The 27,411-nt window shown below is 42.2% G+C and overlaps 1 protein-coding gene across 2 annotated transcripts in view; it reads left to right on the top strand.

The window, feature by feature from the left end:
- Positions 1-27,411, top strand: part of MBP (myelin basic protein) — a 163,517-nt gene that overhangs the window by 35,034 nt on the left and 101,072 nt on the right. For both annotated transcript variants that reach the window (XM_074944736.1, XM_074944737.1), the window contains exon 2: positions 2,397-2,472. In XM_074944736.1, the coding sequence (XP_074800837.1) occupies positions 2,422-2,472 (51 nt within the window). In that variant the 5' untranslated portion in view covers positions 2,397-2,421. The remainder of the gene's footprint in view (positions 1-2,396; positions 2,473-27,411) is intronic.

Raw genomic sequence — 27,411 nt, 5'->3', positions numbered from 1 at the left:
GTATTAAGGGTTTGATTGGTCATTGGAAAATGTTTGTGTTCTATGGGTACGGTTTTCAGCAGTTTCCAGCTAAGTGAATGCATAGGCAATTTTGTTTCATCCCTACTGTAAATCATATGGAATTAATTACACAGAAGTTGTATTGGTTGATCACAGGATGACTATGAGCCACCAGTATGATGTGGCTGTGAAAAAGGCTAATGTATTCCTAGGATGCATCAGGTGAGGTATTTCCAGTAGAGACAGGGAAGTGTTAATATTCCAGATGAAGTCTCGCCAATGCCTTGTATAATGGTACAATGTACAATTCTGGTCTCCCATGTTTAAGAAAGATGAATTCAAATGAACAGGTGCAGAGGAGGGCTACTAGAATGATCTGAGGAATGGAAAACCTATTTTTATGAGAGGAGACTCAAAGAGCTTGGCTTATTTAAATTAGCCTGACCAAAAGAAGGCTGAGGAGAGATATGTTTGCTCTCTTTAAATACATTAAAGGGATAAATACCAGGGAGGGAGAAGAGTTATTTAAGTTAAGCACCAGTGCTGGCACAAGAACAAATGGATATAAACTCGCTATCGACAAGTTGAGGCTTGAAATTAGACGAAGGTTTCTAACCATCAGAGGAGTGAAATTCTGAAAAAGCCTTCCAAGGGGAGCAGTGGGGACAAAAAACCTATCTGGCTTCAAGACTGAGTTGGATAAGTTTATGGAGGGGATGGTATAATGGGACTGCCTACAGTGGCATGTGGCCCATCAGCAACTGCCAGTAGCAAAAATCCCAGTGGCTAATGATGGGATGCTAGGCTCCGAGTTACTACTGAGAATTCTTTCCTAGGTGTCTGGCTGGTGGGTCTTGCCCACATGCTGAGGGTCTAACTGATCACTATAGCTGAGGTTGGGAAAGAATTTTCCCCTGGGTCAGATTTGCAGAGACCCTGGGGGTTTTTCACCTTCCCTCTGCAGTATCTGGCACGGGTCACTTGCAGGTTAAAACTAGTGTAAATGGTGGATTCTCTGTAACTTTAAGTTTTTAATCATGATTTGAGGACTTCAGTAACTCAGCCAGAGGTTAGGGGTCTATTTCAGGAGAGTGGGTGAGGTTCTGTGGCCTACAATATGCAGGACTAGATGATCATGATGGTCCCATCTGACCTTGAAGTCTGAGTTACTGATTTTCATAAAAACATTCTTCTGTGGTTGGTTGTGGCCTCTGAACGTTTTGGAGAAACAGTTAATTTTCCCTTAGGCTTTTTGGGCATTGGCCTGTGATCCACAAATATTGTTATGAGAAAGAAAGATAAGCTTTCAGGTTCAAATGCACACAATGAATAAACAAAGAAAATAATGAGTTAGAAGCTGAAAGTTAAATTAAAATTAAAGAGATGAGTCATCGAGTATTCAGTAAGCTACAGTTAGTATCCCCAATATTCACAAGTGCAACAGTGGGAGCTGCTGTGTGCTGAACACTTTTGAAAATCTGGCACTTCATTTAGGAGCCTAAATGAGAGCTGGAGCTCTTGACAATCTGGTCCTTAAACTTTAGCTGGGAAGATTTACTGAGGGTTCATTTTGGGGACTGTACCAGCCATCTCAAGTATGCCCAACAGATCAACACAAGGGAAGGAGCTTGGGTTCTGTTCGGCGGAAAGAGTCAGGTCTATGATGTCCAAAAGGACCTGAGAATCTTCAGATCTTTGCAAAGGTTCAGATGCTTTCAGAAATGAAAGGCTTGAAAGCAGCTACCCTTTTTTGCATCTTTATCCTCTCCAGCGATTCTTCTTTTCCACTAAAAATGGAAATCCTGAGCAAAAATAATTCCAATGAGTAGTTCAGCATTGAGAGACTCAAGACATTCAAAACATTTAACCCCATTCCAAATCACTCAGTAATCTCAGAGATAAGGCTACTCAGCTCAGGTCTTGTCTTTATTAGGAGTGTTCTTAACCTCATGTTAGCTAACACATGGCAATTAACAAGACTTAAAATCCTACTGAAGCAAGGCAGTTGTAGTTTTAACATGTTAGCAGGTCAAGATAAATCCTGAAGATCTCACTTCCTTATACATCAACCTGCTATCACATGTGAAAACTATAACTGCCTTATCTTGACTAGGATTTAACCACGGTAGTGACCCTGTGTTAGCTATGAAAACACCTTCCCCCGCCACCCCCGCCCCTAGTGTGTGGCCACACCATTGAAAGATAATGGAAGTTTGGTATCTAACTCATGTAGGCGGCTTTGAAAATCCCGGCCTGGAACTGTAGAAATACTGTGTCTCTAATAACTATAGCACAAGAAAGGCCATTTGGTAGGTGTGAGAAGAAAGGTTCCAAAATTTCTTTTGAAATCCATGTTTAGTTTTTCAAAAATGGTTTTTCTTCTATTTTTATTTTAGTTTCTGAAGAGCTGAGTGGCTTGCCATGGGGAACCATGTAGGAAAACGAGATCAGAGCGCTGAGAAGGCTATTAAGGTAAGAGGAAAAAAATACTACAAGAGGAAGACTATAATATCAAGAAAAGTGTATGTGATGAAATGCCAATACAATTGCTAAGCTTATTGTTACTACTATTATTTTATTATAAATCATATATATATATATATTTCTTAAAAGTGGAAAAAAGCCCCCATGCAATATTGTGAAAAATGAGGTTCTGGTTTGGTGAATTTCATGATAGATGTGATATCTTAGCATTCTGCAGGCTTGGGATGCACATTGGATCTGAAGCCAGCTAGTCATGGTGGGGAATGGACACTATGAGACTTGAAAGACTAGAAATGCAGCCCATATTTAAGTAGCAACGTGCTGAGTAAAATGTTACTTGTTAACCTAGCATTTTGGCAAAGTCACTAGATTTAACTAACTTACCTTTAATGCAGGAACTATATAAAAGACTGATAGTAAATAAGAGTATATTAGAAATGAAAGATTGTAATGAAAGCTGAGATTCTCACCTAATCACATCTCTAGGACTTCAAGAAAAACACCTAATACTGTGACCCAATAAAATCGGGAGTGTTGGCCACACAAAAATTAAGAAGCTCTGCAGTTTGTTGATACTGGTTATTTTCCAGAAAGGGGTAGTCAAAAGCTTTTTGCTTTCTCATGGTGCTTTTTTTTTTTTTGTTCTAAATTTGACTAAGATAAAAGGGAATGCACAGAAATGATTTTTATCTAGGAGAAAAATTAGTGTTGTTTCCTTCTTGTTAGTAGCTATTACTCATTTTTACACCAGAAAGGCTCCAGTGCACAAACTTTCTCCAGAAAATGACCATATCTATTGAACAGGTGAGCTGTACAGCTTCATCTGGAGGAATACTGGTATTTCACATTGTTATAGCACAAATGACCAATATGCCCCCAGAAATAAGAGTGGAAGTAGTAAAGAGGTGGTCAGACCTTCAATGTGTCCTTTTAGAAGGCAGGGCTAAGTGGTTAGAAAATAAGTAAACATGCTGGAAGGAAGAGGGAGAAAATAGCAGAAAAATAGTACCATCAAGAGGGGATTGTGCTGCTTTCTTTACATGTAGCCATAGTTGATGTGTTTATGCCGTGCCTAGCACAATGGGACTGTAGCCCTTAGGTTCAACTCTAATACAAATAGTAACAAGGTGTTCGACCCCGGTGTAGTTCATGCATCAGGTTAATATGGATTACTGTTTATTTTACCCTTTAAGAAATTATGTTGTCTTAATTTAGCTAGGTGAAGTCCACTCATGTAGGCACATTGCACATTGAGTTTTTTTAAAAAAAAGCAGATATGGAGAGTGCTGATAAGGAAAGGAGACATAAGGTGAATGAAGTGAGCTGTAGCTCACACAAGCTTATGCTCAAATAAATTGGTTAGTCTCTAAGGTGCCACTAGTACTCCTTTTCTTTTTGCGAATACAGACTAACACGGCTGCTACTCTGAAACTAGAATGTTGTATTTCTTATAACTCTTTAGTTTATGGACCACCTTTCCTTCCTGAGTATTTGCAGTTACAATCAGAGTGTTGAAATTTACTTGCAAAAAACCCCTTTTGTTTAGGCGGAGTTAAAGTTGTTGCTGTTCAGCAGTGAGCTCTCCCTGCCGTACCCAGATACCCTTTTGGTATGTGGGATTTCAAAACCCATATTCAAATCTTAAAAAACTAGAAATGTTCAGTTAAGATATCTCCATGCATCTCTGAAAACAGTGTCTGCATTACATGAAAAGACACGTCAGAGATTTACAAAAAAAACAGGAAATGCATGGTTAAGGTACTGCTATGCACGCAGTGCAGCCAGATTGTTGTAACTGTGCTCTGCAGCAATAGGAACTGAAAACATCACAGTACTATACCCCTCATTAGCAAAAAAAAAAAAAAAAAAAAATCTGTTTTTTTTTCTTTGCGTACCACAGTTCTAAATCTAATCTTGCTTTCCTACAGTCCCACAGTGTGAAGTGCAGAGCAATCGCTATTGGTTGACAGAGATAAACCTAGAGTTACTGAGCTGTTTCTCCTGCCTTGCAGCTGCACAATCGCAATTTTAAAAAAAATCTAAAAATGCATTAATGGTTTTCCAAAAATTAATTTCTTGCAGCTTTAGGCTAATTATATCCCATGCCCAAAAGAATGATACAACAAGAAACTGTATCTCACTATCTGAACCCCTTCAGCAAATGAATTCAGATTTGCATCACACACTCTACTCTAGGTTCTGAACTGACATTTTGATTTTTTTCAAGATGATTTCACAGTGTATATCAATTTATTTTTTTAAGGGAGGGTTTAAAGAGAAACCATGTTTAAACCTTAACTCTGGGGTGGCTACTTGCATTCTTGTAATACATTTATTGACTGCAGTCACTAAGATTTTTGAGCAGGTATCTAACTTTTGTTTACTTTCAATGAATCTGGATATTTTCTAATGACTGAAACTAGGAGGATAGAGCCATAAGATGATGATTGCATCAAGCTACTATGGTCAGACCAGAAGACTTTCACTTAGGCAGATTCCCAGGAGACAATTTCCCATACTTTGATCTTAACTTCAAAATGTTGCAGTTAATTTTGTCTTATAAGTGCACCATGCTAAAAGGTGCAATCCATAAATAATAAGAGGAACTGTATGAGTAGGCTTGGCAAAATTCCATATTTTTTAAAATAATTTCGGTGGATAACATCAATGTTTATTTTTAAGCATTTTTTTTATTAGACTTTTGTCTTTACTTTCCCTGCAAGTGTGAACATTTAGAATGGGGGTCAGACATTCTCAATAGACATTTAAGTTCTTGAATCTCAAGCTTTATAAATTGTTAAAACACACACTGTCAACATCATATGTCAAAATATACTAAGTAAATATTCTTAAATCAACAAATCATAGCTGTTTTTACTATTCATTCACTAGTCTATTTATAACAAGCCTAATTTAAAAGTCTAAATCACTGCATTTTCTCAAGCAGCTTTTTTCTTACTTTTCATGTCTGTAAATTTTGATTTTTATCAATGGAAATATTTTTCGTCAGTTTAAGCGTACAGTGAAATCAACATTTACCAATAAAAATCTAATCCTTCCAAGCCTATATATGACTTCCCAGCTGCATATGAAAACATCCGGTATAAGTGGGATAAAACTTTATAATTAAACAATAGGTATATTTACTCTAATCAGTAACTTATTCTGCCTCATCTCTCTTGTTCTCTTATCTGACACCTGCACTTGTACAGTTTTTGTAAGATGACTGTAAATCATTCAATCTCTAATTCTTTTTACTTCAGTGGGAGCTGCTGGGTGCTTGCTGCTTTTCAATATCCTGTCATTTATTTTTGCAACAAAATAAAGATTTAGGTACCCAGTTTTGAAAAACCTTGGCCTATCTCTGTGTAAATATATTCATCATTGGGGAGTCTTAAAGAATCAGAGAATGGGTTTTCCTTCACTGGCCTGAATTTTACCTAAAACTCTGAAAAATAACAAGGTGCTGATGAAGTGGAGACTGCTCTGGATTATTGACTTTTTACCAGTCTTAATTCTGAGATGTTATTATAGTTCACCTTAAATTGATGCCATTAATACAGCTGAAAACCACAACAAACTCCTGCTCAATAACTGCTAAGTAACCACCCTTAATGCAACATTGGCTGAACTTCCCACTGATGACTCCTTTTGGCTTCCCCAGAGACTAAGCACATCATCTCCTCAAAGTGAATGGCCTTTGTTAGCAAATTAAGCAAAGTTCTATCTTAATGTTAGTTCCCTCATGACTGATAGCTGAACAACAAATGGAGGTATCGCATCACCTGGCCGTTCTCATATTCTTGATAGACTGGCTGAATAAATACGTGGTAAAGTACAGCAGCCTTGAAATATTGACAAAATAAATCAGGTGATGCTTCAAGCCTCTAGCTTTGCCTAAGAGTTTGGGGGAAATTTGTTTGTTCCAGTACATTAATTTTTCACAGGCAGAAATTTAAAACAGATGTAACAGTTTAAAAAAAAAAAAAAAAGTACTCAGCCAACAGTCTGATGTTTTACCAGACCTCTAAGTCATGGTTTTAAAATGAAATTTTATAAAATGTCAGTTTGTACCAGAGAGCAAGACATCATCCTATGTTCTTTTGAGAACTGTTTGCAGTGATTTATGAAATACTGCAGCTTATCGGAAAAATCATTAATGGCTAGATTATACTTAAATATTTTAACCCTGTGCAAGGGTTATATAGCAGCACTGCTCTAGGAGCACCACAGGGAAAGTGTTCCCCGAAAGTGTCCCCAGGGGTAGTAATTTGCTACTGTCCCATACCTGTGGCAGATTTCTTCCTCTGTCCCATGGCTCAACCATGTTGGCTGGTGCATCGTTCCTTCTGTTCCCTTCTGCCCACTTTCCACCAATTAAGAGAAGCACTTAGGCACAGCCCCTGTTTATCAACCCCCCACACACTTGCAGCACAGATGTGGAGAGGCTGTGCAGGGATGTGAGAGTGGGATTTACACCCTGTGAAGGGTCGGCCATGATGTGTTCCTTGTAACTTCTTAAATTGCATGCTAACTATCTAAACCAGTGGTCTCCAAAATGGGGTGCATGCGAGATGATCCCAGGGGGGTGCGCGGCACCAGGAGCGCCGCCGGACAGTGCGCCGACATTTTTTTATTCGGCGGCAGCTCTGCACGTCCACGGCTGGTGTTCCCTGCCGGTGGCGCATCTGCAGCAGGTCCTCCGCTCTTTACCTTGGGGGTGCGTGAGCCAAAAAGTTTGGAGACCACTGATCTAAGAGTACAGTGAAATTATGAAACAAATGATGTTGTCCGTGACTGCCTTATCTGTGTATCTCTGCTCAAAGACTGTGTTCCACAACATTTGCTCACTAAATTAGATAGCTTGATTAGATGGTAAACATTTCCAAGAAATGCTAAAAGTTATCTATTTTCACAGTGTAAAGGAGGAATAAACTCAGGTTTAAACTTCTTTAACTGAGTTAAGTATCGATCTTCCCACTACTGAAGCACTACTCATTTCCCATTGCCTCCTTTTTTCCTACCCTTTTTATCTTACCAGTGTTTAGGAGCTTTATGCCATGTACTTTATTTGAGCGCATTCCTGCTTCCTATTGAAGTCCATGGAGGGCTCTGCAGTTGAGAGGGAGAGATGGAACCTTTGGAAATGACTGGATCAATGTTATAGCTGTACAAGCCATTTCATAGGCATTGCAGATGTACAAATGAAAGAATTAACACACTATAATTTTTTACCTCATTTCTTGCTCCCCAGAGTTGCCTAAGACCCAGATCAGCTGTGTGGTTTTACCAGGTGTTTCCGCCTGGTGTGCAGTACAGTGTGCCAACCAGCAGAAAAACAGAAGCAGCATTTTAATTTTGAGTTGTATTTCTAACTGTTAAATACAGTAACATTTTTGTGGTAGTGGTAAAAATCAATAAAAAAGGATGTATTTATTTTTTATTTATTTAGTGCAAGATATATTTGAAGAGATTAAATACGTTTTGGAAATCTTTTTATATATATATATTTTTAAAGGTAAAGCAGTCCATATAAAGAACATATTTGGCTTCCTGATTTGGGTACTGGTACAGAGCAATGGTCCTACTCCCATGCATAAAACAAGCAGGGTGCAGATTTGACTCTTCAACTCAGAATACAAATAGAAAGTTTGTGACTGAGAAAGTTTATAACAATATTTGTCCCTTCCCCGTTCAGCATGGCTGTGGTTTTTTCCTGTGGTTTTGCTGTCCTCTTCTGTGCAGCAATGGGGTGTATTCTCAAATTACAAAAAAGATAGCGATTTAAAATGTCCCTCATTTAAATGAATATTTTTCTTTGAAAGCATGAGATAACAGAAAAATAAGTCAGGAGGAGGAGAGAATGGATTAAAAAATGTAAAAGAGGAAGGTAGAGGAAGTTGTCTGTTTTGAGATTTAATGGGTATTTTTCACCAATGTATCTCACAGGATGCACAGCTTAGAAGTTTTTCTGAAAAGAAGAGTCAGTTGGGAGTGGAGGAAAAATGCTTTTCTTGGGGTGGAAGCAAAGTCCCAGGCTTATCGAGTGAGTTGGGGAGAAGGGATGGATGGATGTCTACACTGTGTCTGGGAGTAAGGTTCCCAGCTCAGACTTGCGGGAGCCAAAAATAGCTGTGAAAAATGGAGCTCAGGCTCTGAAGCCTAGTTCCTGCCCGAGAAGCAGTGTCAAAGCACTGTTTCATTGCTATTATTAGTGCGCTAGCTTAATTATTTATTAATTAATTATTAATTAATTATTACACAAGTCTTTGCACCTGAGCTCGGAGGCTAGCTCCCAGATACACTGTGATCTGGGAGCTTAGGTTTAGTGTGGCTAGGGTAGCGAATTGGGACTCAGGAAACCTGAGATTCTCTTCTGGTTCTACCATTGAACTGGTATGTGACTTTGAGCAAGTCCTTTCACTTCTCTGTGCCTCTGTTTCCCTTCCCACTTTTTATCTATCCTATCTAATTAGATTGTAAGTTCATCAGGGCACGAACTGTCCCATTATGTATTCATGGTGGAGTGCCTAGAGCAGTCTTGACTGCGGACACCAGGAACTACTGTCATATTAACACGGTGATACCATATTAGTGTAGAAGTGACTATGCTAGGTACCAGCATGAAGCGTCTGAAAACGTCCATTGTGCAGTAGTTGTTTCCAGAGCCTGAGCAGACTCAGCACTGAGCTGGGTGCTTGTGCAGTTAATTCAGTGATGTGCCTACTCTCTTGATAAATCTGACTCCAAGGCCTTGGTTCGGCAAGGTACTTAAGCACATGCCTAACTTAGTGTGCAAGTAGCCCTTCTGAAGTCAATAGGACTATTCATGTGTTTCAGTACCTTGCTGAACTGAGGCCTGAGTGCTTATTAAACTTTACAACCACTGGACTGGATAGGGATTATCATTATTATATATTTATTTGTCAAGTATCCATAAATATGCTAAGTGGCTCACATATATAAGTGAAAGATATGGTCCCTTCCCCAAAGAACATACAGTCTTAGGCCTCAAGCCTCCAATGAGCTCTGTGCATGTGGACCCCATTGAAGTCAATTTGGTTCCACACAGAACAACTTTCAGAATAGTTAGGGGGCAAGAAACCTGATATGAGAGAAGAGTAGATATTGGTAGAAAGTCAGGATTTAAGTGTCTACTGTTCATTATTACTATTATGAATAGATTTGGCTGATACTGCACATTTTAGAATGTATTGACAATTTTTCATCAATTTTGAATTTCAGTGAAAAAATGGGTAAAATTTTTAAATGAATTTTGTGGTGAAGACTTCATACTGCTTTTCATCCAGCTCTGATTGTTAATAACTCAGTGTCACGGAGTCCCCGGGCGATGCACTGGAACTGCTCCCTACGAAGCCAGTCAGGACTCTGGTGAAGTCTCCTCTCTGTGAGCAGCGGGTCTTCAGGGCAAAAAGCTCACACAGCTTCCACCTTCCTGGGTCTGACCTTGGAGTCAGATGAATGCCTTTTCAAACAAGGGTATAATGACATTATCACTTGAATGAGCAAGGATATGGAAGAACTGGGGATTTACACAGAGCCACATTTTCTGGTAACTTCACACCGGAAAATAATAAAAGCAAATAATGAATGAAATGTACAGTTTTTATATTTGTGAGCCTTGACAAGGCAGGAAGTGGTGTATGCGTGGCAAAAAACAGATCTGGGGGTGAGAAGCAAGGATCTGTGTCCCTCCCCATATTACTTCATTGTACCTGGAACACTCAAGTGCAGGGATTCCCAGACTTGGTTTGTGGCTTGTTCAGGGTAAGCCCCTGGCGGGCCACGAGACGCTTTGTTTACCTCAGCGTCCGCAGGTACAGCCGCTCGCAGCTCCCAGTGGCCGCGGTTCGCTATTCCTGCGCTGCTTCCCGCAGCTCCCATTGGCTGGGAATGGCGAACCACAGCCACTGGGAGCTGCGAGTGGCCGTACCTGCGGACACTCAGGTAAACAAAGTGTCTCACGGCCCACCAGGGGCTTACCCTGAACAAGCCGTGAACCAAGTTTGAGAACCCCTTCTCTAGTGGTTCTCAGATCAGTATGCTAGATCACATGTTGGAATGTATCACAATACCTTATGTCAGGGGTGGCCAACCTGAGCCTGAGAAGGAGCCAGAATTTACCAATGTACATTGCCAAAGAGCCACATTAATATGTCAGCAGCCCTTCCCACACCTACCGATCAGCTGTTTTGTAGCATGCAGGAGGATCTGGGAGCGGGGAGGAGCGAGGGCACGGCAGGCTCAGGAGAGGGGGTGGAATGGGAGCAGGGCCTGTGGCAGTGCCAGGGATTGAGCAGTGAGCACCCTCCGGCACATTGGAAAGTTGACGCCTGAAGCTCCAGCCCTGGAGTCGGTGCCTATACAAGGAGCCGCATATTAACTTCTGAAGAGCCGCATGTGGCTCCAGAGCCACAGGTTGGCCACCCCTGCCTTATGTGAAACAGAGTGACCTAAGTCAATAATGAGCAGGAATTTTCCCATATATAGTTGTTAATTTTAGAATGTAGTTTTTAAAATTGTAAAACTAGGGCTTCATTACTCCCTTCTTAAACTAGTACCTAATTATTTATGTAACTAGTACAAATGTTACAAATTCTCAGTGTGAATCCCAAGTAAGCAGGCTTTGCACAGGGGTTATTTAGGGCCAGAGTGAGAGAGAATATTCACCTCATCCGATAACATGGAGAACATGGTGCATAACTGTTCTATGACCAGTGCCATCCTGAACTGGGTGGAAGGTTGGCTGGTGTCTCTGTCTCCAGAACCCTTCTCTTTGTTACTGTAGATGAAGCCCATGCTGACCTGGGTGTAGATCCCTTCTGTACAGGGGCTCTGCAGTTTGCCCTGACCCTCCTCCCCTACAGTGGAACTTACTATTTCTTCAGCCTTTCATACTGGGGTGGGAAGAGGAGGATTTGGGCCATATTATATCTGTCTCCTCTACACTAAACCTGCTTGAATTTCTGAGATATTACCATCAGGAGAGCTGAGCCAGCTAAACTGATGTTTAGCCAGATTCTGCATTATGCACCATATAACTTCTGGGCTTACAGTATGGCCATAGCTAGGGAAAAAAATGTTTTCACTTGCAAATTCAGCAAATATGGCATGAAAATTAGTGCAAGGGAATAAATACAGAGATGCCTGCATGCACTGTCACTTTACCAGTAACTTTTTCCTAACCACATTCACAGTTTAAAGACTGATATTTAATGTTGGACAAAGAAGGGTTTCTTTATGTAATTAGAAAAGGAGTACTTGTGGCACCTTAGAGACTAACAAATTTGAGCATTCCACGGCGTATTCTTTGTGTACTCAGTAGATTGATCTTATCTGCTACTGCAGATCTGAAAACATGTTTGTTTCAGTTCTAAAAACCATGTCTCCATTTATGAGCTTGTCTTTTCCACTTTGAGCTGTTTAATAACAAGTAAAATATCACAAAACATTTTTCAACAGCATGTCTGGGTTTTCCCTTCCCTCTGCTGTAACATGATGGAAACAAATTTAATTGGTATTAATTGAAAAAGCTTTTGCAGAAGGAGATTGACAGAGTGTTTTAAAGCACAGTATTATAGGTTATCTTCAGTACATCTCAGTGTAGGCCAGTGGAGAGGATTGGGAGTCAGAAGTCTCGAGATTTACTCTCAGTTCTGCCACTGACTCAGTATGTGACATTTAGGCAAGTCATTTAAGTCAAAAAGTGGCCACTGCTTTTGAGTGCCTCAATTTTTGGGTGCCCATTTGAAACCTCTTGAATCATAATTTCAGAAGCAATCAGCAAGCCTCCCAGTGGGAGCTCCTGGTGCTCAGAATGCCTGAAAAGCAAACTCAGGGTGTGTCAGGCTGGGTGCCCAAAAACTGAGAGATCTGGAATCAGCAGTCAGTCTGAAAAATTTGGGCTTTAGCTTCTGTGTGCCTCCCTGTTCCCTATCTGTGTAAATAAGGTTAATATTTACCCACCTTTTTGAGATATGTATCTAATCTATTGTGCCTACAGATTCTAAGGCAGGGTGGGCAAACTTTTTGGACTGAGGCCACATCTGGGAATAGAAATTGTAGGGTGGGCCATGAATGCTCACACAATTGGGGTTGGGATTCGGGGGGCGGGGAGGTGAGGCTCTGGTTGGGGGTGCAGGCTCTGAGGTGGGGCCAGAATGAGGAGTTCTGGGTGTGGGAGGAGGCTCTGGGATGGGGTGGGGGAGTGGGGTGCGGCAGGAGAGGGCTCTGGGTGGGGATGAAGAGTTTGGGGTGCAGGAGGGTGTTCTGGGCTTGTCGAGGGGTTTGGAGGGCGATCAGTGCTGGGGTAGGGGTTTTGGGCGTGTGGAGGCGAGGGCTCCATCTGGGGGCGCGGGCTCTGGAGTGGGGCTGGGGATGAGAGATTTGGGGGGGCGGGAGGGTGGGGCTGGGGAGAGGTTCAGGGGTGCACGCTTCAGGCGGCCGTTACCTCAAGTGGCTCCCAGAAGCTGCAGCATGTCCCTTCTCTGGCTCTGCACGCTGCCCTGTCCACAGGCACCGCCCCTGGTGCTCCCATTGGCTGCAGTTCCTGGCCAATGGGAGCTGCAGGGGCAGTGCTTGGGGTGGGTGCGAGTGTAGCCCTCTGGCTGCCTCTATGTGTAGGAGCCAGAGGGGGGCCACGCTGCTTCTGGGAGCCGCATAAAGCGGCCCCTGACCCTGATCCCCAGCTGGAGTGCCAGAGTGGGGCCATGCCGCTGCTTCTGGGAGCTGTGTAGAGGTGCCCCCGACCTTGCTCCCCACCTGGAGTGCTGGACTGGGGCAAGCCCCAGACCCCACTCCCCAGCGGGAGCTCGAGGGCCAGATTAAAACGGCTGGCAGGCTGGATCCAGCCCTCAGACTGTAGTTTGCCCACCCCTGTTCTAAGGCCAGAAGGACCACTGTGATCACTTTTACTCTAACCTCCTGCATAACACAGGCTAGAGAACTTTCATAAAATAAAACCTAAGGGTATGTCTGCGCTGTAGCAACAAGGTGTGATTCCCAATGCGGATAGACAGACTTGTGCTAGCTCTGCTCCAGCTAGTGAGCTAAATCTAGCAGTGTGGGTGTTGCCATGAGGGCAGTGGCTTGGGCTAACTGCCTGAGTCCAAGCCTGTCCGAATTCAGGCGGCTAGCTTGACTTGCTGTCACTGCCGCAACATCCACACTTAGTTTTAGAGTGCTAGTTCAAGGAGAGCTAGCGCAAAACTGTCTTGTACTGAGAATCACACGTCCCAGCTGCAGAGTAGACGTACCTGTAGTGTCTACGGACCACTGTGTTTACCAGTTACTATGTTTCTTAAATTGTTTATAACGGTGAAATAAATTTATTCAAGGAGCATTGCATCTTAAGAGTTGCCTTACTGATTCAATAATCACTTATGTGAAGTAATTTGAGAATAAATATAGAGCCCCCCTGCAACTCCTGTCACTTTAACAGTAACTTTTTCTGACCATAATTATGGTCCTGTATCTTGGACTTTTTTTCTGCAGGACTACTATAACTAGTACTGTAGAAACATTTTCTGCAGAAATAAAAACAGATGATTTAAATGACAAAATGTACTCCTATGAGCCTGATTACTGAAGTTTATTAACTTAAAGTTACCAATGTAAACTTAACTAACTTTAATGGAGTTATCCACAGTTTACTCCACCAGGAAATCAGAATCCAGTTGTGTGCGTGTGATCTAAAAACCACTGTGAGCTAGTAGGGATTTTACAAGAGCTGCTGGTACAAAACCATTCTCTTCATATTAGAGAAGTGAAATACGAATGACACAAACTGCTTAATAAAATTCAAAGGACATTTACTTTTAACCTTGGAACTGATGTCTAGGGCTTGATTTTCCTCCCATTTACATCAGCGAGGATTTTGCTATTTACTTCTAGGGGAACAAGATAGGACCTTTAGCTGTCCTTATTTAAATAGGCCTGATTCTGTAGCCTTGCTCAGTTAATTGGGATTATTCACACTACTACCCAATGTGAGTAAGGGTTGCAAAATTGGGCTCAGTGTTGAGCAGGTCCTAAAATCTACAAATCACTCATGGTGATAATCTTTTATATGAGCAGATATCCTGATTTACCAGAAATGTCACAGATTAAAGGGACTGTCCCAGCTAGTTATAATGAAAGTTGTGATCTCTTGCTTTTGTCATAATTGACCTACTAGATGTCTGTCACCCTCTCCCACTTCTTCTCTCCCACTCTTCCTTCCTTTCCCTGTCTGCTAGCTCTTCTCACGATAACCCGTATCAACTTGTGACTGTACACCCATTTCCTGATTAAAAACCAGCTGCCTGTGGGCTGAGCCCAAATGCCTCATCTTCCTCTTTGTGGTAGTCTTCCTGTGGCATTTAGAATGCAACATCACATTTTGGCTTATGGGGTATCTTGGATGGTGCCTCATAAGTCAGAACAATGTGGAGTCAACTTGTTGATGGGTAGTTTGTATAGCTGAGCTTGTTGTCATGGCTAAGAGAGAGGCTGGAACCACTGCAGGGGAAATGAGAGGGAAAGTTGCATCTCTAAGGAAGGTATTTCTCTTTGATGTGTACCCACTTCAGTGACAATGTACTACCCAAACCAACCTCCTCCCACCTTTCACAGGGGCATGAACTTTAAGCAGGCTATCCCCAGTTGCCAAAACTTTCTATATATCCCATCCTGTTGCAAGCCCAAGCTATTAAAATACTCCTTTATTAATAGTGTGGGATATGAAGATCTAGAGAATCTTGGGATCTCCCCAGACAATCCAACAACATTTAGGTTTCATGTCATCACAACAGTTTGATGTTTCTCTTGCCTCATATCTCACAGATACCTGTGTGGTGCACCCTCTTGCACTCTGTAAATTCTTATTTCTCCTGGGCCTTTCATATCCGTATCCACTCGTTTACTGAATTTATGGTCTGTTGGTTCAGGTTTAGGAACTTTCACTTATGTATATCACAATCTTGGTGAGTTAGCCCCAATCTAATCAGCCAAGTCAGAGGCATGTGCTCTAACACAGACTGGCAGTATGTAGCTAGCTGATCAAGAGAAATAAAAAAAAAAAAAGTTGATCCATTATCCAACCAATAGTAGCTATTAACTGACTGCATGCAAAGAGTCATGGAACTCTTGAAGGTGCCAGCTGCTACTATCTTACTCCTTTGGCTCCAGATTATTGACTTTGTTGTTTCCTACTGAGCTGTAGCAGCTGGCTCATCAGCGGTTCAGATGTGCCCCAGAATGTTCTTCTTCATGTGCTTCAAAGGAAGTTTCAAATAAAAACAGTTGATTAGCTACGTGCTTTGCAAAACGATCCCTAGATACCTCTGAAACAGACTTACCTGTGCATTGCTAACTGATCTTCCCTGTTGTTGAAATTCACAGCAGAAGTGTAGCCAAGCCTTAGTATTGCAAAAGGAAAATACATGCACTATAAATACAGCTTCAGATAGTATTACAAATTAACTTTCCAAAACAAAACCATAGAAAGCTAAAGTTTTATAATAAATGGAAACAGTGTGTTTCCATTTATTATAAAAGCGGAAGTTAAATGTCTGATTTGCATGGTGGATATTAACCAGCTTTTGATGATAAACGCTTGTAAGATCTGAATTTTGGGTGAAACTCACCCCTCTGTAGAGGACCAGCACAAGGCCTATCTTCCCGTAAGCTGAATTTTGAAAGTTTAAATGTTACGAATGCCTTTATGCTGGCCCTCTGCACAGGAATGCGTTTCACATTTAAGAGCAGGGCTCTTGTGCTGTCACTGAGAAGGTTAACACTTTTTTATATTTGTGTGTTCTTTGACCACTGGTCAAAGACCAATAGTCTTTCGCAGTTTTATTTTTGTTTTTCCACCTGTAATAGACATAGGAATTGTTGTGATTCATGGCTCTACGTTTTTCATTTCAGTTCAGAAACATGCACTGCTTTAGGTGCTTGAAGTAGAAGCTACTGCTAGACAATCTTTTAATCCATTAAGGTCTTCAGGAGATCATCTCTATAGCTATACACCTTAGGAGGTGTGCAGAAGGGAAACCCCATTCCTGAAGGCCCCAAGGAAAATGAAAACTTCCAATAGGTGTCTAGCCTGCTGAGCACATAAGCTCCAGAGCCCTGGTCTTGTAGAACTTGAAGCTCTGCTGGGATGATATCCTGCCCTCCCCACTTCCCCCCAGCTGCCCCTTTATTTCTCTTCTGGCCCCCTTCACAGTTATCCTGAGAGATGGGTCTACAATTTCAGGCTACGCTGACATTTTTACGGATCCGCTACTGTGCTGAAAGCACTGCTAAAAGGGGAATCCTGGGGAACTGCTGGCTGGGGGATGCCTTGGCCAACCTATTGTAGCCATGCAGCCTGGGAGCCCAATGGGGAGGGGGTGTTGAAGGACAGAGTACCCCAAAGTTAATGCACAGGCACATTTTCTCTGCAGATCCCCTGCCCTCCCCCAGGATCCATGGTTTTTATGACTGGAAGTAGCCTTGCCCCCTGGCGAGTCTTACCATCTATCCTGGTGTTCGACTGGACACTTAGGCCAAATGCTTCCTTACAGTTACTCTACTTACACTAGGAATGAATTTGGCCTAATGGTGTTCTGTCAGAAAACGCTGATTCTTAATTAAGTACATAACTAATTAGCACTGTGTCTTCAATGTCCTTTATTTATTTTTATGAGAGCTGGTAGTTGAGAGGGAAGCAACTGTGGGATTCTTGGCTGGCATCTGAGAGAGTGGAGGAAGCATGTTTACATCTAATTAAATAGATGTACTGTGATAAGGAAGGGCTTGGCGCTCCATGGTAGATGAGATGCAGAGTACAGAATGGATTTTTTTATATTAACTATGCACCCCTAACACAGCAAATCTAATGTGTTTTAGGAGGGTTGATGTTATTTGACGAGCAATATGTCATGGGGAAATGCAACCTAGATGGAGCTACTATAATGTGGGTGCAAAACTGGTTGGAAAACCATTCCCAGAGAGTAATCATCAGTGGTTCACTGTCATACTGGAAGGGCATAATGAGTGGGGTCCCGCAGGGATCAGTTCTGGGTCTGGTTCTGTTCGATATCTTCATTAATGATTTAGATAATGGCATAGAGAGTACACTTATAAATTTTGCGGACGATACCAAGCTGGGAGGGGTTGCAAGTGCTTTGGAGGATAGGATTACAATTCAAAATGATCTGGACAAACTGGAGAAATGGTTTGAAGTAAATAGGATGAAATTCAAGGACAGAAGCAAGTACTCCGTTTAGGAAGGAACAATCAGTTGCACACATACAAAATGGGAAATGACTGCCTAGGAAGGAGTACTTCGAAAAGAGATCCTAGGGATCCATCGTGGACCATAAGTTAAATATGAGTCAACAGTGTAACACTGTTGCAAAAAAAAGCGAACATCATTCGGGACTCGGGGGCGATTTAAAGGGCCCAGGGCTCCAGCTGTCACTACCGCAGCAGAGCCCCGGGCCCTTGAAATCACTGAGGAGCCCTGGTGGCTGCCGACTGCCACTGCTACCCCGGGGCTTGGGCAGCAGGGTTCAGGCGGGGATTTAAAGGCCCAGGGCGGTAGCGGGGGCTGGAGCTCTGGGGCCCTTTAAATCCCCGCCAGAGCCCCGCTGCCACTACCCCAGGGCTTTAAATTGCCGTCTGGGAAAGCCGGTCCCGGTACGGCGCACTGGCTCTTACCGGTACGCTGTACCAGGGCATACCAGCTTACTTGCTCAGTTTTGCTGCTTAGATACCAGGTAGGATCCTGTTGCTTGGGGAAAAGCCGCAACCATAAGGTTTTGCAGTTCTCTTGATCAGAGGCTAATGCAGCTAATTTAAAACCTTTGAAATGGCTCACAGTTGACTTTTTTTCACTTGAAAGGAAGAACCTACCTAGGCAATCTAGGTGCAATGAGAGCAGGCTTAGTGACCTGACCTAGGTAATTTTGAATCATTACAGCATTACTAGTAAGACGGTACAATTGCAGCCTAAGAGTTTTTGGTCTATTAAATCAGTGGTTCTCAACCAGGAGTACATGTACCCCTGAGGATACGTGGAGGTCTTCCAGGGGGTACATCAACTCATTTAGATGTTTGGCTAGATTTACAACAGGCTACATGAAAAGCACTAGCAAAGTCAGTACAAACTAAAATTTCAAACAGACAATGGCTCGTTTATACTGCTCTATATACTATCCACTGAAATGTAAGTACAATATTTATATTCCAATTGATTTATTTTATAATTATACGGTAAAAATGACAAAGTAAGCAATTTTTCAGTAATAGTGTGTTGTGACACTTCCGTATTTTTATGTCTGATTTTGTAAGCAAGTAGTTTTTAAGTGAGATGAAGCTTGGGGTACGCAAGACAAATCAGACTTCTGAAAAGGGTACAATAGTCTGGAAAGGCTGATAGCCACTGTATTAAATATTACAGCTTTGGCAATTGTAACTGAATCCTCTGCGTGTATCAGCAATTCCACAACTGACATGTTCTTTATGCAATTTTTATTAAAATTTGGACCATGGATGAATTTTAAATAAATCTAACTAAATATAAATAAATGTAGTGCCAAATTCAACCTGAGGTTTGTTCTGCTGGAGGGCCCCATTGGCAGAAATCCACCAGGGGAAGAGGTTGTGGTGGAACAGAGCAACTACAAGTTCCCTTGTTTCACTGCTTGGGGGCAGCACTGGAATGGAAATTGTTGTGTGCCTTTGTTCAGTGCATCCCTGCAGTAGTTCCTGCTCCTGGAAGGAGTTAAAGCCACCCACTTTCTTTTGATGGGATCTCCGAGGCAGGATAACAGTCAAAACACCTCCTGTCCTCTTTCTCTCTCATAGTAAATTCTCTGACTGGGGGAACATTTAACCTCAGTTGTGCAAATATAATGCCTACCTCCCTGCATCAGGTTTTCTGATTCTGGCCCATCTACAGTATTTGGCATAAATATTAGCACCATAATGTGTTTGCAAAATTCTGCTTATGCACAAGGGTTACTAAGCTACAGTTGCTGTGGGAAACAGAATTTTGAACTCTGATGTCTCTGCATGTAAAATTGCAACTCAGACATTGCATTAACATAGGTTTTTCACATTTAATTAGTGTAATCAGTATACTGTGAGTTGTGCATAAGCAAAACCAGAGCCTTATGCAAAAAAAAGCAACAGGTCATGAGGGCTAATCAAACCCCAAGAACCTGAAAGACTTCTCCTGCAGCAGCTGGAGCAGCAGCAGCAGTACTGTGGACAGGAGACAAAATCCAGCCTTTCCACATTTCCTGATCTACTTGAGAGATGCGCGCGCGCTCTCTCTCTCTCTCTCTCTCTCTCTCTCTCTCTCTCTGTGCGCGCGCCAAACTGCATGAGCTGCAGTCTTATTGGTATAGATGAGAATGGGCTGTTGCTGGCTGGTCATTTGCTGTGAGGGTATCCACAACTTTGGAATCCATTCCCTAGATACAGAGCTAATTCCCCACTCCCCGCCACCCCAACCCCACCCTAAAAATACTTGGAGGAGAGAAGGGAATTTGTTGGAATGGAGGGTGGCATGAGTTTTTAGGTGGTTTAGTGTGTTGGTGGATTATATTTAATTGTACTTCTGCACTTCAGGTATATTTGGGGATTAATTTTGTTGAATTTTTAAATTATATCAGAGATGCCTAGAGTTTATGGGTAGATGCTCTTTATTTAGTGTGTGTACCTAAATCTATATAACAACACATAGCTGCTATTATAATACTGTGAATAATTTTTGTTTTTGTTTTTTAATTCTTGTGGAACTAAGTAACGTTCTTAACAACTGAGAAGTAATATAGCTGTGACTTGATAATGAATGGTGCTTACTGGGACTTAATGACCAATATTTGTCATTGTCATGTCAATCAATGTCCTTTGTCATATCAGCGTGTAATATAATCTAGCAGCTTTGCAAAATTCTCTTCACCAATGGCAATTGATCTTCCCCTTTAGTCATTTCACTATCTGCATCATAAAGGCGGGTGTGTTGATTTTTATGCCTGGGATAGTAAATGGACCTGGCACTTTTGCCCCGCCATTGTTCTAAGGCATTGTCTAGTTGTTTCTCTTGCCTGGATGTGAGATGGTATTGTCGTGGTTCAGGTCTAACTGCACTTCTGAGCCCTTCTGTGTTGTCTCTCTCTAAGAGTATCCCTTCCAGGTTTGAGACCTCGACCCTTTACTGGGATCCATGGAGTGGAATCCTGTGATTCTCCCACTCTTAGACTGAGTGCTGGGCTACAGTACTCCATGTACCAACTGTGATTGCTCAGCTGTTTTCCCCTTAGGGAGTTGGCACCTGTGGTGAATACAGTGACTCAAAACAGCCTTTTCTAAATAGTGTTGTTTAATCTCAATAGTAGGAAGAAAGCATAAGGAGAGAAAAGGGTTCTTAACACAACACAGAGTCTACATGCATATCTGTCTTAGCAAGAATCTCCCCATTGGTGCTCTTATAGGTTTATCTTACCAGATGCCCCTACTTCTGGGGACTGGGGTTCATTCTCCTTTCTGTCAGTTTTTGTCTCCCCCCTTGTGTTTCAGACTTGTCCATTTATCAGCCCCAAAGTTCTTTCTTCCAGTTCCCCACATGGAAGCCCCCTGTGTATACTTGAGGATCACCCCCCCACCCCTGGGGTTATCAGCCAGACAGGTGACCTTAGCGTGGTCTGAGGTAAACTCTGAAGGAGGTGATGCCTACAATGTCCCTTTAAATATGGTAAATAGGGCTATCTGAAACTCCTGTCCCCTTTCCTGTAGAAATTCCTGCTGGAATTAAGCCCTGGTAGTCATATAATGAACAGCAAAATAACAAACAGAAGGACATATAATATTCATAAAATGTTACAGGTAGCTCCCATGTCTTTCACAGGTAATGTCTTCATTCAGTTAAACTGGCAGAAGCTCCTGCGGGTGCCTATCTGATTAGAGGAAGATCATGTCCAATTATGAAGTTTAACATTGTGATTTGTGTAACCTGTTAAAAGGATGTAGTGACTCTTATAGATATTGGATTCTATTTACGTTTTTTTTGTCTCTTTGCAGAAGAATATATTACATTCCGGCTAACACTTTATTCTGCAACTGTAGGCTGCCTGTACGTGTATGCCTGCTTGATCCAGATTGCCTTGCATGCTCGGTTTTGCAGCTATGGCTGGTCTGTCATTTAACTGTCAAGGCACTTCAGTTAAATGACTTCCTTCTCCTGCAACAACTAAAAGGGGCACAGTTCTGTTGTTGGACAGCCTCCCAGGTGCACTAACTAGCCACTGAATCCCATGCTATTTAGTAGAACTCGAGTAAAGATGCAGAAATTTTGTCACATCTTGCTAGTAATCCAAAGAAATATGAGCTGCTGTGCTCACTTAAGGACCAGATCCTCCCTGTTGTTCTGCAGGTGGTGCTTGGGGGGATGCGGGGGGCAGAGGGGAATTGTTCCAGGCTCTGGAGCCTCTCTGTGGCCACTACTGGCCTGAGGCTGCAGAATGCCCTTCTGCTCCCTATCTCTTAATCTGTGGGAGGTGTTTGGGATTGGAGCAGGAGAAGTTGCCAGTGGTTCCACCAACGTCACCCCAGATACCCTCCCACCCTGACGACCCTTGTGCTGTTTCTCAAAGCCTCGTTATGTTGATATGTGGGGGGAGTCTCTAAGGGTATGTATACATAGCAAAAGCTGCGAATGAGCTAGTCTACCTGAGCTAACGTGAATCCACCTTGTATGTGAAGGCAGCTGGCTTCAGCATGGGTAGTGCAAACCCAGTGAGGACACTGGGTATGTAATCCATTTGCTAGCCCACCCTGAAGACTGAATTGTTCTCACTTCATTGCTATTGTTACCCAGGTTAGGCGGCTTCAAGCTAGCTTGGGTAGGCTAGCCTGTGAACAGTTTTTGTTGTGTAGACCTACTTTACGACTCCTAAGTACCCCGCTGTTCAGCTTCACAAATCCTGTCCAACTCCAGCACATACAATTCATTGGCCTCTCTGCATTTGTGGTGGCTGGGGAAGGACTTGTGCCCAACACATTCATCATGCTTTATTTGCCAACCAAGTTACAGTACAAAAGCCTCTAGTTAATAGTTAAAGAGCACTTTATTTTTCATGGCAAGAGATGACAATTTTTTAATTGGTACACCTTTAAAATATACCTACAGATTTGGGTCACAAACATTGTTATACACAGCACCACTAGGCCTAAAATAGGTCACAAATATCGACCTGTGGAGCAAATCAGCGTGAAGTACATGTGTGAATAGAGTTATAGAAGTGCCTAAGAGTGGGCTTGTAATCTTGGAATTAGCTGAGGCTTCTTTATTTTAGGTCACAGGGTCTCAGCCAATGATAAGCTGATCAGGTGTAATAAAAATTACCTTTTGGTCAGCTACTGTAAGAGGGCAATGGGAAGAAACTAGTATAAATCCTATCAGTTTTGTCTCAATCATATTTTGTTTGTCAGTCTGAGAAGTAATAAATATCTGTATTGTATAGGATATTTTCTTAAAGAGGTAGACATTAGGGTGTTCATGTTTTAGAAAATATACAGCAGCATATTTCTCTATCTCGCATGCACACGAGCACACGCATGCACAGAGTGAGGCGCAATCATATGTAAGGAATGGACTTTTTCCTGGGCCTTTTTCCATCTCTAATTTTTAGGATTCTGTGATCATCTCCACTGAGGTAGGACCAAGTACCCCTAGATCATCCCCGGTAGGTATATGTCTAACTTGTTCGTTAAAACCTCCAGTGACATGGATTCCACAACCTCCCTTGGCAATCTGTTCTAGTACTTAACTTACTTAACCATAAGGATAGTTTTCTTCATATCCAACCTAAATTTCCCTTGCTGCAGATTAGGCCAAATACTACTTGTCCTTCCTTCAGTGGACATGGGGAACATCATCCTCTTTATAACAGCCCTTAATGTATTTTGAAGACTGGTATCAGTCATTAATGTAAATAGTGAATTGTACCAGACCCAGAACTGAACCCTGTAGGACCCCGTTAGTTACACCTTCCCAGTTTGACAGCAAACCTTTGATAACTATTTCTTTGCATATGATTTTTCAACCAATAGTACATCTACTTGACATTAATTTCATTTAGACCACATTTCCCTGGTTTGTTTAAGAAAATGTTGTGTGGGACTGTGTCAAAAGCTTTTCTAAAATCAAGATATATCATGTCTACTGCTCTCCCCACCCCTGTCCCCATCCATTAGGTGAGTAACCGTGTCAAAGGAGGAAATTAGGTTGGTTTGGCATGATATTTTTCTTGACAAATTCATGTTAGCTGTTACTCATTAGCTTATCCTCTAGTTGTTTATGATAGTTTCGTAATTTATTCCAGTATCTTTCCAGGTATTAAAGTTCGGCTAACTGGTCTACAGTTCCCTGGTACCTCTGTTCCCCTTTTAAAAGAGAGGTACTATTTTTTTCCCTTCTCCAGTCATCTGGGACCTCACCCATACTTTGTGAGTTCTCAAAGATAATGGCTAGTCATTCAGAGATCGCTTCAGCCAGCTCCTTAAATACCGTAGGATGGATTTCGTCAGGCTTCTGCTGACATCTAACTTACTTCTTACATAAGTTGCATCTAACTTATCTAAACAGTCTTTAACCTGTTCTTTCCCTATTCTGCTTTGTGTTCCTTCCTCCTTCTTGTTTATGTTAATTATATTAAGCATCTGGTCACAATTAATACTTTTAGTGAAGACTGACGCAAAATAGGCATTAAACACCTCAGCTTTCTTGGTGTCATCCATCATTGCTCTCCTTCACTGCAAAGTAGTAAATGCCTGTTTCTGTTTGCTCCTGGTATTACTGCTGCTTCTGCCTGTACGTGTGCCTGGATGTTCCATTGCCATCAATCCTATGAATTCTGTATATTACTAAAACAGAGGCCAAATACTGTACATTTTTTACAGTAAATCAAAATTTCCGTATTTTCCAGGTCTTTCTTTTGTTTTGACTCTAAATATCTGGGCAGTATTTCCAGGGTCGGATTAAGGCAGGGACTTTAGGGGCTGCAGCCCAGAGCCCCAGCTCAAGGGGAGCCCCACAAAAAGTAAACACAGGCAGCGATCTCTGGGCCACTAAAAGGGGCACTCAGGCTGCCTGCCTGCATACTGTGGCCCCCCACCGCTCCCAGAAGTGGCTGGCTACTGGCATGACTCTGCGGCCCCTGGCGGGGGGGGCGGGAGGCAGTGGAGGCGGCTCCGTGTGCTGTTCCTACCCCCAGCACCATCCCCGCAGCTCCCATTGGCCGGGAACCGGTCAATGGGAGCTACAGGGGCAGCACTTGCGGGCGCGGGCAGCGCATGGAGACCCGCTGCCCACTCTCCCCAGGGGCCGCAGAGACGTGCTAGCAGCCAGTCGCTTCCAGGAGAGGAATGGGGCTATGGCAGGGAGCCTAACCCCTGCTGCACCGCCGGCTGGGAGCTGCCTGTGGTAAGCGCCTCCTGGCCGGAGACTGCGCCTCGCACTCTCTCCCGCACCCGTCAACACCCTGCCCCAGATCAGAATCCCCCTCCTGCACCCCAATCCCCTGCCCCAGCCCCTTCCTGCACCAAACTCCCTCCAAGGAAGTATACAGGGGCCCCACAAAATCTAATAGCCCCAGGCCCACAGGAGAGTTAATCTGGCGCTGAGTTTTTCATATCCTCCGGAGCCACAGTATATTATAAGAGTGCTTCCTTGCTTCCTCAAAAATTTGCCCTTGAGACATTCAGAAGGGGTGAGAGCAGTTTTTGTATTATGAAGCATATATGTGTTGCTATTTGAAGATATGAAAGAAAAATGCTTTCTTGTCATGGTCTTGTTTTGTAATGTAGATGAAACCTATTAATGTAGTAGAAAAACCTTCCCTATTTCCAGATGAGTAATAGTGTCTATTTGCAGATGAATCAGCTGTCACCTGGGAGTGGGAGGCACTCCCAGGTATGATGATTGAGTGAATCACTTCCCGGACACGCAATCCTTGCCTTAACTCAAGTTCATAGTAATATATAAGAGAGAGAATGAATTGTTTTGCTTTATTTTTTCTACTTTACAGATATAAAAAACTTGTTCATTGTTGCTAAAGAACTAAATTTTATGTAGTATGTTGCTAGTTTGGAACACGTTTTCATGATTTTTTTTTACTTGAATTTAGGTAAATATTAACATGTTTTCATTTGTAAACGTTGCCATTCATATTATACTCTGAGTCCATATTGTATTATTTAATGTACATACCAGAAGAGGGCAGCCTTATCCATAGGAGGCCTGCTTTAAGTATTTCACACTGAAAACCAAGTAATGGTTTGGAGATAGAAACTTCCAGCTCTGACACTGATGGACTGTGTGGCCTGGGCAAATCCCTCCGTCTGTGTCTCTTTCTCCATCTATGAACAGTGAAGAGTATTATTTTCTTATCCGTCTAAAGGGGTCTATCTGAGGATTAATTGATGTTTGCACAGTGCAGTCCGTCAAAGGGTCAGCTAAACATTGATGGTGCAGTCGGCTAAAAATAAATCATTAGAAAATCTGTCTTTCTCCGGGGACCTGCCCAGAGTGAGCATTTATACAGCACTTGTAATTTCATCCTTGGTAATTTTTACCTCTGAGACGTCCCTATTCCCTTCTGAGAGATGTGAGAGTTTTACTGTTTGTACAAAAGTACTAACATATTCCATTTAATATTGCCACTTTTGTTAACCTTTCTGTTGTGTGTTGCAATGATTATCCGGAGATTTAGCCTAATCTGTTTACATTCATACAGATGTCTGTAATCCTATGCGCTGTTGCGTTTGGTAACTGTAGTTGATTGCTCTGCCCTACGCTTTAACAGCCATGTTATCATTTTATCAGTCTTGTTTCTCCACTGAGTTCAAAAACAAAACCAGAAAAATAAAACAGACTTTGCTTTTGCATGAGTCACAGATGTGATGACCTTTACACAGTCTCTGACAGTTTTGTTCCCTATGTATTAACCATGCTGCCCATGCTAAAGCCAGTTCTTCTGTGTAGGTAGGTAGTAAGGTTATTGTGGAAGTCCGTTTCCATCATCTGGAGTCTAGAGTTCTGATTTTTCACTTCTGGGAGCACCACAAAATGTCCTTTTCTCAGCCCCTGCTCCTTCCATTAAACCCATATGTTCAGTCCTGCTTTCCTGTGAGGAGTCCTGTTGAAACCAATGGGGTTCATTGCAGATGCAGACATTTGTCTGGATATATCCAGTTACAGGACTGGACCTGACTGACTGCTTGCTACAGACTTTCAGAGCTGGCTATACTGCACATCTGGAGGAGAATTGGGTATCTAACATCTCAATATTATAAAACAGTATAATTGCTCAGTTAAGCACGGTGATCTTGCTGATACAGAGGCACCATATGGGGGAATGGTTACCTCAGTAAGGGCTTACTCTTCACCTGACACTGGCTTCTGAAGCCATCTGTATAAAAGAACCTTATAAAACCAAAAAGGGAAGTAGGGTTGGCCCTCTCTATCCATCTTGCTTGTTTGCTTTTAATTGGCTCATTTTTCTTATCGTGAAGTGTTTGGTGGGGAGGGTTCTTTTGCATTGTTTGTGTCTTTATATTAGGAGGGGATGTATTGTATTATATTGATCCCCAAGTATCAAAATTAATCCAGACAGTTCCCAGAATAATGCATGGCAGCTGGAAAAATTCAGTAACACATCTGCTCTTTAAATGTCCATTTTTAATATATTTTATGGCCTACTGAGGTTTTTCTCTTTGTAGGGTGGGTTTGTTGGTTGGGATTTTATTTTTGTGTTAATTTAGGTCTACAAGATTAAAGTGATTATTTCAGTTTACAAGGCCCATTGTAATCTCTTCACTCAATATTCATCTGATCTGCTGTTTGTGTAGTAGTGTGTATATGTTTCAGTG

Source organism: Natator depressus, chromosome 2 (assembly GCF_965152275.1).
Source record: "Natator depressus isolate rNatDep1 chromosome 2, rNatDep2.hap1, whole genome shotgun sequence".
In the NCBI taxonomy this organism is placed as follows: domain Eukaryota; kingdom Metazoa; phylum Chordata; order Testudines; family Cheloniidae; genus Natator; species Natator depressus.
The sequence above is the reverse complement of the archived record's forward strand: the minus strand, read 5'-3'. Positions and strand labels throughout refer to the sequence as shown.